The 19,125-nt window shown below is 38.0% G+C and overlaps 1 protein-coding gene and 1 non-coding gene across 9 annotated transcripts in view; one reads left to right on the top strand and one right to left on the bottom strand.

Moving 5' to 3' along the window:
- Positions 1-19,125, bottom strand: part of MAPK10 (mitogen-activated protein kinase 10) — a 357,383-nt gene that overhangs the window by 125,813 nt on the left and 212,445 nt on the right. For all 8 annotated transcript variants that reach the window (XM_061145181.1, XM_061145184.1, XM_061145183.1 and 5 more), the window contains one exon: positions 14,673-14,842. In XM_061145181.1, coding sequence (XP_061001164.1) covers positions 14,673-14,842 — 170 coding nt within the window. The remainder of the gene's footprint in view (positions 1-14,672; positions 14,843-19,125) is intronic.
- On the top strand, positions 15,263-15,335 carry TRNAE-CUC (transfer RNA glutamic acid (anticodon CUC)). The gene has a single exon. It is a non-coding gene; the product is annotated as a tRNA-Glu (tRNA).

The following is a 19,125-nucleotide window of genomic DNA, read 5'->3' as shown; positions in this document are numbered from 1 at the left end:
TATTGCATATTTGAAAGTTGCTAAGAGAGTAGATCCTATAAGTCCTCATCACAAGAAAAAAAATTTTGTAACAATGAATGGTGACAGATATTAACTAGACCTACTGTGATGATCATTGCTAAATATATACAAATATAGAATCACTATGCTATATACCTGAAACTAATGGCAATTATACCTCAATAAAAATGTACATTTGAAGTAGATGACTAAATATACATTATATCAAGAAAAAAGAAATAAGGTATAGCCAGAACAATATAAACGTGGAAAACATTAGGGATTGAACTGTGAAAGGAAATGAAAAGCCAAGGTCAGACGAACATTTAAAGCATACAAATATTTGAAGAGTAGAGAAAAATTACTCATAAAAGAGAGAGATAATTCTTGGTTAGAGAAGCAGGAAGGGACCAGGAAACAGTTGGCTTCAACTCAGTTTAACATCACAACCACTCACCCACCAGCCAATAATATGCATGACACTTGTTCTAGATTCATTCCACTGTTCCCAAACTTCTCCCATTTTGACCCAGCTTCATACTGGTTTTTGACATTTGCCTCCATTCCCCATTTAGCATCTCCCTCTCCACAGGATTAAGAATTAATACCTACCTTTTTGCTCATTTTTCTCTGGCTCCTGATTCCAATCTGCCTTCAGGAACTTTGGCTTGATTTTTCTTTTACTATCTTTCTGAGCATTATGCTATCAAACACAGTTCTCCATCCAGCCAGTCCCTTAGAACCTGGCCATGACCCAGACCAGCCAACACTAATGGAAACCAACATGTATTGGCTACTTACTAACATCAAACACTATATTAACTAATTTAATTTGTTTTAACAACAACCCTGTACATGCAAATTTCTACCAGCCCCATCTTCAGATGAAGTAACTGAGGTCACACATGTGTAAGACTGAGCCAAGACCCCAATCAGGCAGTCTGACTCCAGAATCTGCTTTCTTAACCACCATGCTATGCTGCAGTTCACATGCTGCTCGGTTCATCCGATTCCAAAGGGCAGATTTTGAAAATTCCCAGCTTGACAAGCAAAGTAAGACAACATTCAAGAAGAATTAAATGAATAATTAATATCTCCAAACATTCAGTTCAGTTCAGTTCAGTCGCTCAGTCGTGTCCGACTAAAGAGATGTAAAAAAAAAATGAGGGCTGATAAAGAAGTCGGTGGCTTATTAACTATTTAGGGGTCAATGGTAGCCTTCTCTCTAGCATCCTGCTCCATCTGAGGGGGTGATGGTACTACAACTGCGGCTGTCTGTGGCATGAGAATTTAAACAGTATGTGAGGCCCTAAATGTAGACTATTTTATCCAGAAGTTTGATGATGAAGAAAAGAGAGGCAAGAGGCAGGAATCAGGCACATTCTAGATAACGTTTTTTATACGAGAATCAAGTGGGAGGTCTTCGAGGGTCTGGGCAGAAGAAGCTACTGGAGAAGATAGTTGAAGCGAGACAGGGAACTATTGACAGACCCCAGAGGCAAGGAATGAAATTGAGAACCCTGGTGGGCGCCCACCTCCAGAGCTCCTCAAGGAGGAAGTAATTGGGAGAGAAGACTGCAGACAGAGTTAGGAGGCGGAAGGGGAAATTGAGAGCTCACATGCCTGACGGAGGCCATCTGTTTTCTCCAGGAAGGAGGAGGCAAGCCTGCCACCAAGAACAGCGTGGGTGAAGTGGAAGCAGGAGCTTGCAATAACGGTCATAAAAGGGCTGTAAGGGCCACCGTGGGAAATGGGATAGGGGGCTGATGAGACACGTAAGTAAAAGGATTGCTAAGCAGCATCAAGGGCCCAGCTGAGGACGAAGCTCATAAACTTATAATGGAGGAAATCAGCGTGCTTATGTGTTTTCTCCAGCTGGGCTCACACTTTGGCAGGAGGAAACAGCTTGTGGGGCTGCCCAGGATGAGGGTTTGGAAAACAGAGAGCTGCAGGAGACAGAGAGGTAAGAAAACAGACAGTCTTTGAAATTATTTTCATGGCTCCAGACTTAATAGGGAAAATGTTAATCCAGCAGGAGGATGACAGACTCAGAGAACAGGGAAACCTTGAAGACTGACATCCTAAGGACATCCAGGGAGAGAATGGAGGTGCGAGAAGGAACAGCATCCGTGTGTGACAACAATTTGACTTTTCATTTCCCTCTGCTCCCTGTTTCTCTCCATTTTCTTTATATTTCCTCACCAGGGAATTATTTAACCTCCTAAATTTACTAGGTTTCCACTACATTCTACTCATTCATCAACTTCTATTGTTGCTAGGTAAATTGAGCCTCTCTCCTTTGTTGCTGTTTAGTTGCTAAGTCATGTCCAACTCTGCAATCCCATGCACTGCAGCACGCCAGGCTTCCTTGTCCTTCACGATCTCCCAAGGTTTGCTCACACTCATGTCCACTGAGTCAATGATGCCATCCAACTGTCTCATCTTCTCTCACCCCCTTCTCCTCTTGCCCTCAATCTTTCCCTCTTTTCCCTCTTACAGTCTTTCAAAGTTTCTCTCATGGAGCACCTGAAACCCAAAGTTCATTCATTCAATAGCAGCTCAGGTGTGGTGTGTGAATTAGGAGCAGGCAACTCCTTGGGGTACAGGGGACCTCCCGCCCAGGGTACACTGCTGGGAGGGTGAAGAGCAGCCTGGGTTTCAGCCCCTCCACTTTTCCCTCATCCATGTGCACTTGTGCAGGGCATCCTTCCCTGGCTATATTTTTCAGTCCCAAGTGAGCCCAGTGAAAAAATGTTTAAAATACATTCAGCATTGTAACTCTCTGGATTGGGAGTACAATCTTGATTTATGAATAGATATATGAAAATCTTCTGTGGAAAACATTTTTAATGATAAAAAGTAAAGGTGAATATCGACAAAGACGTGCATAGCTAAGAAGTCTCTAAAGTATATGTCTTTAAACAAAAGAAGCCCCATGTCAGATGAAGTGGCTAAATTCCCTCTCTGATGGTGACTGACGACCCCATCATATCAAGAAGCTTAAAATTCAACGGTTCAGTGCTGGATTCAAAATGTTGGACACATAAAGTGCAATTCACTTGACGAGGTCAAGTGTTTCAAATGCATTTAACGAGTCCAGGAATAGAGAGCGGAACCAGGGAATGACAGGGCTGTCTCTCAAACTTCTAAAAGACATCTTCCTTTGTCCTCAGCTTCCACATTCAAATCTGTGATTAGCAAGACAGCTCAGACTCTATAAACAGAATAGGAAGCTGGAATGGACCAGAAGCATGACTCTGCAGAAGAAAGGGGGCCAAGTACCTTCCCTTGGAGCTTTATATAAAGCTTCTTGAAGCCTTAGCATTTTTAGTTACCAAATTTATAACACCTACCTGCGCTCCTTTTTTTGTAAAGTCATATTAATCTACAGATACAATGGAAAGATCTCTAAGACTAGTAACTCAGCATAATCTATGGAATCTGAGGAACAGCAGTTGCCATCTGTTAATAGTTGTTCAGTCCGTAAATCGTGTCTGACTCCTTGCAACCCCATGGACTGCAGCCCACCAGGCTCCCCTGTCCATGAGGTTTTTCAGGCAAGAATATGGGATTGGATTGTCTTTCCTTCCCCAGGTGATTCTCCTGACCCAGGGATCAAACCTGTGACTCCTGGTAGCAGGCAGATTCTTTACCACTGAGCCACCTGGGAAGCCCATCTATATTGAGCATAATTTAATTTAACTGAAGACATTGTCTCCTTTCAGTGAAGAATAATTTTTTTTTCTGAACATGCAGGATAGTACAAGATTAATCTTTTAGGGATTTCCTGGTGGCTCATGCAGTAAAGAGTCTGCGTCCAACGCAGGAGACTGGGGTTTGATCCCTGGGTTGGGAAGATCTGCTGGAGAAGGAAATGGCAACCCATTCCAGTATTCTTGCCTGGAAAGTCCCATCCTGGAGGAGCCTGACAGGCAACAGTCCATGGGGTCGCAAAGAGTTGGACATGACACCTTCACTTTTTCTTTTATATTTAGGTTATAGTTTGTTTTTTTTTTAATATAACCATGAATGCCCTTAAATCCAAACAATCAGAATGTATCTAGCAAAAGAGGACATGAACCATAAACTAATTTTCCTTTTGCAATGAAAATACCTATTGATGCCTAGAAGACAGATCCTAAAAAAAATAAGAATTAGTGTCACTTAAACTCTTAATCTTTGGAATTGAAGTAGAAACTGAAAAAAGAAATAGTTCATTTGTTTATTATTAATAGTTCTCCTGATAAAGACATTAGCATTTATGTCAATAACTGATTTACAAAAAAGACTCAGTCATGCATAAGTGAATAAACAGCTATGGAATTTAAATGACTACTTATCCCTTCTGCTAACAAAAATGCTTCTCGGCTACAAACTCTCACTGTGCATTTTAACAATAGGGATATAAATTAATCGCAAGCTTATTAAAGAAAGATAGGATTCAGAATAAATGTCCATAATACATTGCAAAAACAAATATAGTTTTAAGATTATATATAAGCTATGCCATCAGTTATTGCACTGGCAATTATATATTTACAAGTATGAACACATATGTACTTTGTGGTTAACACACAGAAATATGGAACTTGTATAATGTTTTCCATAAAAGCATGCTGCTACAAAACTCCTCTACCCATGGTTTCTCAAAGTCCACCTTTTCTCAGTGAAGGGAAAAAAGGTAATGTGTATAAGTCTCAATCACCAGTTGAGTAATAGAGCAAGTAAATATTTGGGGCTTATGCTAGGTAACAAGGCCAAGAAAAACAGTGAAATATAGAAGAATACAGCGTCCAATTCTGTCCTATTGCACCATTGCAACCTCAACTGTCTTACCGATACAAAAGGCAATATTTGAAGCTTAATGCTCCTTATACCAAGAAGGTTGTGATTAAAAAAAAAGAAAAACCACTACACACAGGAGACTATATTCAGTATCCTGTAATAAACTATAATGGAAAAATTTTAATTAAAAAAATTAAAAAAGAAGTTTGCAATTAAGGGTCTAAATTGTAAAAATAATGGAAAATAACAGGGATGCAAAAGTGTGCTGATATTCCAGATGTGGATCAGAAGGCAATCATGTCCCCTAGTCAGAGCCTAAATGGAAATGTGTGAGTAACGCTGCATTGTTTAGTGTAATGGCTCATTAGGAACTCTAAGAAGAAAAATGCACCACAGGATCAAAAGTGATGTTTTCAGAAGCAAAATAAAATCATCATTTGGGACCCACTGATCAGGCCTCTTTTGTGTTATTCAGGAAGCCTGATCACCCTCTGGATGGTCTCACTTCATACCATCAACCTAATTACCATAAGACACTTCTATCCAAATTCAAGATGGTTAGCTGGCTGTGTTACCATTTTGCAAATTTAAAAACTAATATTTAAAATTTGTGTAAATATTGTAAATATCCTTGGTTAACTGAAACTCAGATTGAAAGACAGGAATGAAAAGCTTCAGAGGCTTTTCTTGACTCAATTATGGAGCATTACGTAAGTCATTTTTTGCATCCCATATTCTCAACTACAATATGCAAACAATATGCACAGTCTAAGCAACTGTTATGGTCAGCCATCTTGGGTTATACGTGTTGACTTTCTGCAATTTTCTATTGATAGAAGAGTAATATTGTCTACCTTCCTTGAAATCTACTAAAATTTATGACAACATCAGATTTATAAAGCAATCTCATACATCAGGTTTGTTTTATGTTATTTGAGTCCTGCGAGATACCAATGTCTCCATTTCACAGTTGAGTACAGATGAGTTCTGAAAGACTGAATAATAAATACTATCACTGATAAAGCACAATGGGAAATTCAATTATTCTGAAGTATAAGTGTATTTATAATTATAATAAGTGAGCATGATAATATAAGGTATCTTAAAATATATATAGGGCTTCCTGGATGGCTCAGCAGTAAACAGTCCACCTGCAATGCAGGAGATGCAGGAAATGAGGATTCATCCCTGGGTTGGGAAGATCCCCTGGAGGAGAAAATAGCAACCCACTCCAATATTCTTGCCTGGAAAATTTGATGGACAGAGGAGCCTAGTTGGCTACAGTCCCTGGGGTTGCAAAGAGTTGGAGTCAGACATGGCTGAGCACACACAAACAAAAAAAAAAATCTGTAATTGAATCAATAGTATGTAAATGTGCAAATATTTTACAGAATTCAGATAATTTACTTAACTTCCATCCCAATCTCAATCAGGAATAAACATATATTGAGTATCTTTCCATCATACAGCCTAACATTGCCGAGATTGCATCTCCTTTGTTTTGGTGTATATCTACAGATATTCCTTAATCTTTACCAGTCATTTTGTAAATTTGTGCCATTATTTCAAGGGTGATTAAATCAGAGTCTAGATAAAAGAGCTCCAATTCATCACCAAGATGAGAAAAGCTGCTAAAAGCATCAGTGAGTCAATAATATCTTTTTAAGTAAAATTGAGCACATTGAAAGGGGGAGACTTTCCATAACTCACTTTTTAAAGCACATAGAAGTTACTATACTTTGAAGAAAATTCCAAGGATTCTGATGCTCTAATAATGTGATTTGATGATTATCAGTAATTATTTTGAGCATTTGAACAAATTCAGAAATTCTGGGGGCTGGTTCTTGGTTGTCTTGGTTTGGTTTTTGATGAGAGCTCTGGCCTACCCACAGTAATTCTACTTACTAGGGGTTTCCCAGGTAGCACCTGTCAATGCAGGAGGCACAGATTCAATCCCTGGGGATTGGGAAGACTCTCTCGAGGAGGAAATGACAACCCACTCCAGTATTCTTGCCTGGAGAATTCCACAGACAGAGGAGCCTGGTGGGCTACAGTCCATGCAGTCACAAAGAGTTGGACATGCTGAGCACTGAGGATACAACTCATTATTATTATTATTATTATAAGTACTATGTGGAAATAGGAAGGCAAAGATTCAAACTGTGTTCCACAATTAAAAAAACAAGCCATGAAGAAAACCATATAAACAAACTATGGTCCCACAATTCAAAAAACAAACCATGAAGAAAACTCCTTTTCCTTTTATCCCTACTGAAGCACAGGGGAGGTCTTCAATCAACTTAGGTTGTATGCCTTATTATATCATCACCCTTAAGGAGATTCTACTTTGAGGCATATGGGAACCATCTTCCCTAAAAGTTAGATGGATACTAAGTCACATCTATCTTTTCCATCACTTTTTTTTCTTTTTAAATTAATTTTTATTGGAGTATAGTTGCTTCACAACGCTGTGTTAATTTCTGCAGTACAGCATGATGAGTCAGCCAACATATACATACATCTCCTGCTTTTTGAATTTCCTTCCCACTCAGATCACCACATTACATTAAGTAGAGCTTCCCGTGCTATAGTATGGTCTCATCACTTTAAATCCTATTTGAGGGTAAACAAGGTTCCAACACATATGTATCTGTATACGGGTACCCAAGATAATATAACTACAGTTTCAGATGCTGAGCCAAGAATGGGCCCACGAGATAAAATGCTGTAACTAACTTACTTTTCTGCATCACAGTGTTTCTTACAGAACGTTTTCTATCCCTGTCCTCCTTCCACGTAGATCACACCCATATTAAATAGATTTAAAAAGCCACAAGTACAGGAACTCTAGACATTTTTTCAGTCTCCATTCAGTTCAATCACACAGTCATGTTTGACTCTTTGAGATCCCATGGCTGGCAGCACCCCAGGCTTCCCTGTACTTCACCATCTCCCAGACCCTTAACCTGACCAGGGTGATAGGATATTGCTAGGCAGGCTCACTGTACTCACCAGTATCCACTTATCAAAGGAAAGTGATGAAATAAAAATACATGAACACACGATGTTCTGCTGACCATGTTTGGCAACTTAAATCTTAGATTGTATATATGCATGGGAACTTATTGCTATAGACCACTGCTATTGAAGGACAATCACCAGAAATGATTTTTTACATTTTTGTAAATTATGTAAGTTATATTAACATATACATATGCAATATGTTACAAATTATGTATTTGTTATATATTCATTTTGTATATACACATATGGATATGTATCTAATTTAAAATAGATTAACCCACTGCATTATTACTACCAGGGCATCTTATGTACAATTACTTTTATTTCTATGTCTTCCTGTTCTAATTGGAATTTTAGGGAAGTTTAGTAAATACACAGTGTATAATAAATATTTAATTTTCTAAGTACATATTTTTTATAATAAGCCACTGTAAGTCTACACTGTTTAAACATTCGGCTTACATCTTTGACACAAATATCCTGTAAAAGATCACCTTGCAAAATTGCATTGGGACTGCTTACAAGTTGATTACATGTAGATAATAAAGAGGGGCTTCCCAGGTGGCACTAGTGGTAAAGAACCCAGCTGCTGATGCAGGAGGTGTGGGTTCAGTCCCTGAGTTGGGAAGATCCCCGGGAGAAGGGAATGGCAACCCACTCCAGTATTCTTGCCTGAAGAATTCCATGGACAGAGGAGCCTGGTGGGTTACAGTCTGTGGGGTCACAGAGAGTCAGACACAACTGAAGTGACTTAGCACACATGCACAGATGATACAGAAAACGACCTCAAGAAGGAAAGAAAATGTCATTTAAAATACTTCCTGTCATTTAAAACTGTACAATCAATTCTTTTCGATTAAGGGGCAGATCAAACTTGGCAAGTATTCTCTGCTGAACTTGATTGACCTGAATTTTGCCACCATTTCACTGTCACTTGAAATCATCTTTGCAGAATGAACTGAGAAAATAGAATGTTTTCTGGGTTTGACAAGCAACAGCAGAACTGAAGTAAGAGAAGATAATGAATTCCCTGCTGTTGATTTCTTCCTAGGTTCAGTTTTTGTTCTGGAGCTGGTAGTAGACACAATGCTAATGAGATCCTCTTCTGATGATTGAAAAGATGTTCTGAAATGATTTGTTCATCTGGCTCCTGACTACTGTTGTCAAAAACACATTTTACAGATCACTTTATGATTCCCCACCTAGGAAGCTACAGAGGACTTCTTTGTTCACATGGAGAAGGAAAGTCAGCAGTTTCTTTTTGTTTCAATTGGTAATATAATTTCCTCAGTGGTAGAAAGAAAATTTTCATTTATTCTAAAGATTTTACATTAGATTTTATTTAATGATTCTAAATAATGACATATTTGGTCTATTATCTATGGTGAATTAAAAAAATAGCATGGTAATGGTGAATTCCTTTTGAAAATACTTTAGTATCACCTATTTATTTTCCTGATACTAAGTAAGCAATGAAGCCATTCAAAGAGAGGAAACAATATATAAGAAACCAATAAAAAGTTTAAGGTAACAGGAACAGGAGAAAGGATAATCCACTTTAAACAAGTTAGGAGAATGGAGATTCTGTGACATAAGTACTAATATATCACAATTCACTTGAAAAGCAAAATCCTTCTTGTACATATATACAGAATTTTATAGTGATGTATGCCAGAATAAAAAAATTGATGATGAATTTCCCACTTGGAGGAGGAGGAGGAATTGGTTCTTCCACGGTCTTATTCCTGTTCTAAATAAAATAAAATAAATCACCTGCTTCACATTGTCTGCTCTCCACCTCCTTCTGGGGATCCCAGACACTCCCAGTCTCCAATTTCTCCCAGTTACTTTACTCAGGACCGTGCATTTGTGTGTGCTAAGTCTCTTCAGTCACTTCCAACTCTTTGCAACCCTACTTGAGGCATTCAAAATACGCAAATCTGAGTTTTCATGAACAGAGAAAAGGTGTGGATTTTACAAGCATGTTGGGAATAAATGTGTTTTTGGTGTAGAGAGGTGGATGAACTCACCATTGACAAAATGCAACAGGAAAAAATTAAATACAAGGCAGGTAGATAGGACAAATTAATACAAAAGTAGATCGTCCAGAAAAATAGTACATCACAAACCCAAATTATAATAAGTAAACAGATAACTCAAAGTTAGGTTGAGGAAGAGGGACAAGGAAGAGACAACTATATACATATACAGAAGGTAATGTGCTGGAATTGCGCTGTCTGTGCATGTGGTAGAATGGTATTGGAAGATGATGGAGAGGAATACATAATCCCATTTCTGCCCCTTCATCTTCATCTTTGCTACTTTTATTTTCCTCTAATCTCAGGAAATTCCAAGGCTAGTATTTTGGAATTCAGGTGTCCTTTTCTTGACAAGTTTGCTGATAAAGCTATCATTAATTTTACTGATTTTACTGGAGTAAAAATTGTACTCAAGGACAGTTTATTTACTGAGATTTGTTTCAATTACTATACTTAAGACCTTGTATGATTTCATTTCTATTCAAGGAGAAACAGAGGCCCCATGTATCCTATAAGGGGCTTCCCGGGTGGTTCAGATGATAAAGAATCTGCCTGCAATATAGGAGACCCAGGTTCAATCCCTGGGTAGGGAAGATCTTCTGGAGAAGGGTATGGCTACCCACTCCTGTATTCTTGCCTGAAGAATTCCATGGACAGAGGAGCCTGGTAGACTACAGTCCAAGTTGCAAAGAGTTGGATACGACTGAGTGACTAACTCTAGCAATTAGCTAGTGCCCTATAAAAAAATGCTACAAAACTATTAGTTCTAGTAGATATTCAAGTGTTTCTGGGACAATCTGTTAACTTCTTAAGCAAAATGATGCTTTAGGTCTACTTTTTAATCTTTAAAAATCTATTAACTTCCTCTTAATACCACTCCTGATTTTTGTGGTAGTTTTATTTGAAAGAAAGTGAAATGGTTCCAATGAAGATTGGAGCATCTAAACTGAGAGTCTTGGAAAAATTTTCTCATGTTCTACAACTTTTCATTTTAAAAAGGTATCCAAGAATCATTTTACTTTCTCCACCTATAATCTCTCCTCCTTCACAGGAATTTTTGTTTCTGTCTTATTTTCTATTTTGCTTTGAAAATTCCTCATGAATGTAGTGACCTCTTAAATGGGGTTCCTACTCTCAAATCACACAGTATCCAAATCACACAGTAGAATGCAGAAGAAAACATAAACATGTAATCTAGAAAATGAATTAAACCTTGTCTGACTCTCTGCGATCCTACGAACCATAACCCACCAGGATGACCTGTCCATGGGATTGTCCAGGCAAGAATACTGGAGTGGGTTGCCACACCCCTCTCCAGAGGATCTTCCCGACCCAGGGATCGAACCCACATCTCCTGTGGCTCCTGCATTCCAAGCGGATTCTTTACTGCTGAACCACAGGGAAGCCCAAATTAAGCCTTACTAATAATTAATATTGGTCTCTCCCAAGCACATTTTATCCTCCTCACATTGGTCATATATGATCTAAGGTAAAAGATGCAACTTGGAAGGAAAAAGGGAATTTCACAGTTTGGGGACAGTTGACAGAGGCACTCTGAGCTCCTTCCTTTGAAAATAATGCAGTTCGGTGTATCTGCTTTTTAGGAGATTTATAGCAATCATCTTAATAGTAGACTATTATACTGTATGTATTCGTGTTAATGCCACAACAAATCACCACAAACTTAGCTGCTCAAACAACATAAATTTATTATCTTACAGTTCTTCAGGTCAGAGGTCCTACATGAGTCTCTCGGGGATAAAGTCAGGACGTCAGCAGGCTGAGTTCCTTTCTGGAGGTACTGTAGAACAACCTGTTTCCTTGCTCATTTGGGTATTGCTGGAAAATTTCAGTTCCTCGTGGTTGTATGACTGTGATCTCCATTGTCTTGCTAATTGGCAACTGAGGGTATTCCCATCTTCTAGGAGCTGCCCTACTCCTTGTCTAATGACACTTTTCCTCTGTCTTCAAAACCAGCAACAATAAGGCAAGCCCCTCTCATGTTTTGCATCTCTGTTCCCTCCTCTCTCCTTGTGTCTCTCTTATCCATTCTATCTTCCGTTTCCATTTTTAAGAACTCATGTGATTACAATGGTCCCACCTTAATATTATAGGATGATCAATCCCCCCATTTTAAGGCCCTTCATCTTAAAGTTATATGGCAAAAGTTCCTTTCGCCAAATAAGATACCATACCAAGAATTCTGGAGATTATTTGAGGCACCATTATTCTGTCTGCCACACCTTGAAATTGTTTTGTGTAATACAGAAGTTCACCTGCAAACTTGTGTGTGTGTGTGTGCTCAGTCACTCAGTTATGTCCAACTCTTTGTAACTTCATGGACAATAGTCTGCGAGGTTCCTCTGCCCATGGGATTTTCCAGGCAAGAATACTGAGCCGTTTGCTCTTCCAGGGAATCTTCCTGACTCAGGGATCAAACCCATGTCTCTTATCTCTCCTGCATTGGCAGGTGATTCTTTACCACTGTGCCACCTGTGACATTTTGTGTCACAAAGATGTTGACCTGCAACCTTGCACCATAATAAATAAACATTAAAAATAAAAATTTACCTAGCTTTTAAAATATCTACACAATGAAGTTTTGACCCATTATTTTCAAATATTAAAACATTCCATCTTCAAATTGCAAAAACAGCTACTGATTGACATTGGCAAAGACTGAAATTCCCTGAGTGAATTTCAATAAAAACCTTGGTACATTTGATAAATGAGGTTTAAGTGCTAGTAAATGGTTTAGTAGTATACCAGCCAGGCACTTCTGCCATTTGCATTGACTAAGCATTGAGAGTGAGCTTAAAATGAGTTGTCAACATGAAGTGAACTATTAAAACTTATATCCACATGAAAACTGCACACAAATGCTTAAAGCAGCTTTACTTATAATTGCCAAAACAAAAGCAACCAAGATGTCTTAAGAGTAGGTGAATGAATAAATAAACTATGGTATATCCAGACAATGGAATATTATTCACTGCTAAAAATAAATGAGCTTTCAATCCATAAAAAGATACGGCAGAAACTTAAGTGCATATTACTAAGTGAAAGAAGAAAATCTGAATAGCCAACCCAATATTCTGTTGGAATCCAACTATACATTCTGAAAAAGGCAAACTATGAAAACAGTAAAAAGATCAACTGTTGCCAGTGGTTGAGGATATAGAGAGAAATAAATAGGTGGAGTATATTGTATTGGCAGGGCAGTGGAAATACTCTATATGATACCATAAAAATGAATACATATCATTTTACATTTATCTAAAGCCATAGCATGTATGACACCAAGAGTGAACCCTGCTGCAAACTATGGCTTTGGTGATTATGATGTGTGAGTGTAGGTTCATCAGTTGTAATAAATGTACCACTCTTGTGGAGGATGTTGATACTGGGGGCTACCATGCATGTGTATGAGCTAGGGATTTTTGGGAAATATCTGAATCATCTTCTTGATTTTTCTGTGAATCTGAAACCACCCTTAAAAAATAGTCTTAAAAATACATTTTTTAAAAATTGAAGTGAACCAGATTTTAGGATCATCTTATGAAATATGAAAAACATATATATATCAAATGAGAGGGGGAAAAAGGATTTTTAAAACAAAATGGAGAGTTTCCCTGGTGGCTCTATGGTAAAGAATCCTCCTGCCAATTCAGGAGACAGTTTCCATCCCTGATTAAGGAAGATCCCACGTGCTGTGGAGCATCTAAGCCTGTGTGCCACAAATATTGAGCCTATGCTCAAGAGCACGTGCTCCACAACAAAGACAAGCCACACAGTGAGAAGCTGGTACACCTCTACTACAGAGTAGCCCCTACTCGCTGCAACGAGGGAAAAGCCTCTATAGCAACAAAGACGCAGCACAGCCAAAGATAAATAGTAAAATAAATAAAATTATTTTTTTTAAAACCTATTTTAAAATAATGTTTATTTCATCTTCACCTCATCTCTTATAAGGGTTATTTGTGTTTTTAAACAGATATCCCTAATATAGCTTTAATTTATACAATAAATATACTGTTATAAGTAAATATCCTTTATAAATAAAAATATCAATATACATGTATACTTATAGTGCATGTCCTAAATTTTTACTTTATAGTTGTGAGCCACAAAATTGAAAATTACACTAAGAAGTTCACACTAAATATATCTGGATGCTAAATTACAAGTTAAAACTACAAAAAAAAATGCCTACCAATCTGGTATCATCACTTTTGTACAATTTTATAACCAGCAAGTTAGATCCTGATTTGTCCTCATTTCAATTTGCCACTCAAAATGTCACAAAAAGAACGGTTACCAAGGAGTCCAAAATCTTTCCATTTTGGAAATACTCAACAAACATTTTTTTAATACCTCTTTTCTAATAGGCAACTGAATTTTAAACATTAAACTTTAAAAGTCACTGAAACATTTGAGATCTCATTTATACTTCTTCAGAGTAGAGAACTTTATTTTCTGGTTATCTGAACACATATTTCCTCATTTCTTGCTGTGAAAACATCCAAATAAGATTTTTGAAATGCTTTAGCAAAACCTCTGGTTTTCTTGGTTCCTCTATGGTTGTTGTGCAATGGATTTTTTTTTTTTTTTAACTAGGAAAAAGCTAGTCACAAGCAAAGATGTACATATTGTTAACCAATGGGTCAATAAATTTCTAATAATGTTCATAAATTTATTTTTCTTTGGTAGAATGGATATTTCCCATCTCAAGTCATATTGTATATTTGTATACATGTGTTTGTGGCTAGTCAACATATACAGCTTGTTCCCTTTAAAAACAGAAGTTAAATCCATCCTACTTACCAGACTATTCCCTGAGCCCCAGAGCCAATAGGCTTTAGATTCTGGTAGCGTTTGAGAACCGTGAACGTTGAGTCTCCCACTTCCACGCTATAGAACTGGTTGTCAACTTTGCTTTTGCTCATGTTGTAATGTTTGGCAATATATGACACATCCACTTGTTTATCGAATCCCTGTGGAAAAGAACAACAAAAACATGAGACAAGTGAACAGCCAGAATGGCAATGAGCTGCAGAGAAGCCAGTTCTTTCAATGATTACTAATACTTTGTCATCTGTGATCATTATATAAACCCGCATTTCACACAGGAAAAAATATCTATTAGCCCATACATGATAATCTAGAGTAAAAGAGCTTAGAAATGTGCAAAGAAAAATTTGTTTTCAATATTAAAACTATTTATGATAAAATATTCTTAGATCTGCATCATCTTTTCTGAAATGTTTCACTGAAACCATTAATTTATGCAGCAAACACCTACCAAACATATACTGGCCCTAGAGACCATGTTAGATATTAATACTTCAAAGATGATCCCTGATCATCTGTTGTAACAGCCATATGAAGAAAAATAAAAGAATGTATTTAGGTCTTCCCTAGTGGTCCAGTGGCTAAGACTCTGTGCTCTCAATGCAGGGGGCCCAGGTTCAATCCCTGGTCAGGGAACTGCTCTCAGATGCCACAACAAACAGTTGGCATGCCGCAAGTAAAGATCTCACATGTCACAACTAAGACCTTGCACAGCCAAATAAATAAACTAAATTTTTAGAAAAAGAGCAATGAGGGCTAATTTGCCTTTAAAAAAAGGTTGTATCTACATCCTTTTCTCAGAAAGAAATGAGATACAAAATAATGCATAGTTTTAATTTGGAAAATTTGAATTAAATAGTGTTGACTTCTTTTGCTCTCAATAATACCAAAAGTGCTACTATCCTGCATTGAAAGATTTTAGTCACTAACACTGTTCTAAAATACCACTTGACAGCTTTTTTATTCATTTCAAGCTTAGATTTTAAGTATCTCAACTGCTATATCTTTCGTTTATCATTAAGAGAAATTTTATTAATTATATTTAGCAATTGAAGAAATTGCTATTTTGAATCATGATTTATGAATATATAATGTAAATATCCATTATCGATGATCATTGTTTATGCATAAATGATCTTACATTGCTTTCTATGACATTAAGTAATTTGGAGTCTATAGTGAGAAGGGACGTTACAGAATATTATCCAGCCTTTTCCTTGAGGCACACATTGGTGGATGCCTACCCAAAAAGTCATTCGTTTCCTTCTTGCTGGTGTCATTCAGGTTTTGAGCACACACACGTTCCTTGGGTTCCTTCCAAGTTCCAGCACTTAACAACTGAACAGTCTAAACCAGTGGTTCTCTTTAGAGGTGGTGCCAACCCTTAGCCGGCATTTGGGAGACCTGTGGGCATGTTTTAGTTGCCACAATGATAGTTGATGTGGCTTATCAACCAGTGCTAGTGGTCTATGAGTGGGACATTCCCTACTCATAATGAATGGGACATTCCCGCACAGTGAATAATTTTCTATGTACCTTACAATTTTTAAGCATGCCAAAGTTTTAACTAGTAAAACATGAAACAAAACTGGCTTTAATGTTCTGGGGCCAGAATCTAAACTAAAGGTCTTTGTATGGTTTTAATATACACTGACCTCAGAAAATCTAATTCTCACATAATATGAAAGAAAAGTTAAACCTCAGGCTCTGAAGTTCTAGTTGATAATGAAACCATTTCCCTAGACATTTTAAAAATATTTTTAAATGGAGGATAATTGCTTTACAATATTGTGTTGACCTCCACCATACATCAACATGAATCAGCCATAAGTATCCATACGTCCCCTCCCTCTTGAACCTCTCCCCCACTCCCACCCCATCCCACTCCTCGCAATTGTCACAGAGCCCTGGGTTGTACAAAGCTTCCCACCAGTTATCTATTTTCCATATGGTAGTGTATATATGTCAGTGCTACTCTGTCAATCTGTCCAACCCTCTCCTTCCCCCGCTGGGTCTAAAATCTGTTCTCTATGTCTGTGTCTCTATTCCTGCCTTGTAAATAGGTTCATCAGTGTCATTTTTCTAGACTCGATATATATGCCTTAATATACCAAATTTGTTTTTCTCTTTCTGACTTTCTTCACTCTGTTTAACAGGCTCTAGATTCATCCATCTCACTAGAACTGACTCAAATGCATTCCTTTTTGTGGCTGAGTAATATTCCATTGCATGTATCCTTAGACATTTTTGGCATTTCATTTCTAATTAAAAAACTGAAATGGAAATACAAACTAATTTGCCCTGGTATGCTCTTGGAAGAGGGGCAAGCAGCATCAATGATGCAAATGAGGAGAATACAATGAGGACTGTGTGGACATGGTGGCAAAATCTACGAATCTAGTGCAAGAATCTTAAGACCACAGACAGACTTGAGACCAGAATACTCGTGACAGATACAGTCTATGATTGGGATGCATATGCTAGCAACAATCCAGTACCAATGCACACAGACGTCAAAGAACAGAGTGGACTATGTTAGGAATCTAGGTTGTTTGGACAGAGACTGAAAATTCAAGTCATTCACAAATACAATAATGAGAGGTTTGAAATTCAGGAGACAGTCTATGAAGCACAGAATAGAAAACTAAACTAAACAGGAAACTAAAAACTAAACTAAAACTTCTTAATAAGACTATTAAGAATCAGGGCATTGTAAGCCCATTCAGGGGAGACGAAATGGAGTTTATAATTTAGACAATGGGTGTGGACAATAGCAAAAGCAAGAACATTATAACAATCCTTTATTTCAACAACAGTATCAGGAACTGTTCTCCACATCTATAATCCATTTCTACTCTAGATTTTTTTTTTACATATTGGCAAAGTAACTCTAATAAAGTCATTTTTCCTCTCAACTAGGAAAGGCTAAATAAATCATAGTTAGACTAACAAATAAATTTCATCTGTCATGGTTGTACATGCATACGACATCACTTCAGTCACGTCCGACTCTTTGTGACCCTATGCACCATAGCCCGCCAGGCTTCTCTGTCCATGGGACTCTCCAGACAAGAATGCTGGAGTGGATTGCCATGCCCTCCTCCAGGAGATCTTCCCGACCCAGGGATCAAACCCGCCTCTCTTATGTTTCCTGCATTGGCAGGCAGATTCTTTATTTCTGAGCCACAGGGGAAGCACCCCCCGTCAAAGTTAATTTGGGAAGAAATACCTGACTTGCCATTTGCCATGTTCTGACTCTTCTTTACATTCTTTACTATTCTATTTCTGACCACCCACAAAATTCTTAGCACACACTAGTCTCATCAAACCTAAGTAATCTATTTTCTTTTTCCCCCCACACATTCTCTTCACCTCTGGAATGTCACTTATTCCAACTGCACTCCATGTGTTTAGTGATCCTATGTAATGATCCTTTTGTTCCAGACCTCTGACACTGGAGACAGAACAAAAGGATAAGGTCCCCGTCTAGATGGAGACAAAGAAGCAGGGAGTTAAAATATGGATGATGTCGGTTAGAGCAGAATAAAGAAAAGATGCTGGGAGCAAACAGAGTAGCGATTAATTGGCTACCTACATTCATTGTCATTAATTCATTCAACTGCTACATATAAAACAACCACAGATGACAAGCCATGGTTTAAAATTGGTTATGTTGAAATGAAGACTTGATTTGTGTTTTGTCTGGCTAACCTTATACCCAGTCCTCCCCCTCTAACTGGGTCTCAGATGTGAATGTGCGTCTGGACCACCTGGGGAGCTTGATCAAATACAAATCACTGATATAACCCCTCAGAGATTTGAATTCAGGCCATCAGGATACATCCTGAGAGTCAGGAGATTAGTAGGCAGTCCAGGTGGTTCTGATTTGAGGATCTGACTTTGAGAAAGGCAGTATTAGAACATCATTCTCACAGTGTGCTCCTTGGAGCATCCACATTGGCATCACCTGCAGACTTGTTTAAAACTACGACTGCCTCACTCTCACCCCAATCCTATTGAATCGGGAACTCTGGGGTCCAACATCTTACTTTAATAAGCCCTTTAAGTGTTCTGATGGATATTGAGAATCACAGCCTGGAGTGAAGGGCTGCCTGAAGCCTCTGAAACAGATCATACAGCTCTGCCTGAGATATTGGCAAAGTGAAACACTTATTACATAGCAGAAATAATATTTCTGCATCTACATCAGGGAACACACTCTGTGTCTTTACATATTGCCAAATTCCATTGTCCATGGCAAACTCAAACTGGCAACCAGAATGCCTAGTTAGGACAAGGATTTATCCTGTATCTCAGATTCAAGTATTTTAAAGAGACCCACTGCTCCATACTCAAGGACTAACAAAGTCTTGGTACTCAGACAGGTCACCAGCTGGCCAAGTACTATGTAATGAAGTATATCATT

The sequence above is a fragment of the Dama dama genome, chromosome 6 (genome assembly GCF_033118175.1).
Source record: "Dama dama isolate Ldn47 chromosome 6, ASM3311817v1, whole genome shotgun sequence".
In the NCBI taxonomy this organism is placed as follows: Eukaryota; Metazoa; Chordata; class Mammalia; order Artiodactyla; family Cervidae; genus Dama; species Dama dama.
Note: the sequence above shows the minus strand (reverse complement) of the source record. Positions and strands in the feature narration are given on the sequence as shown.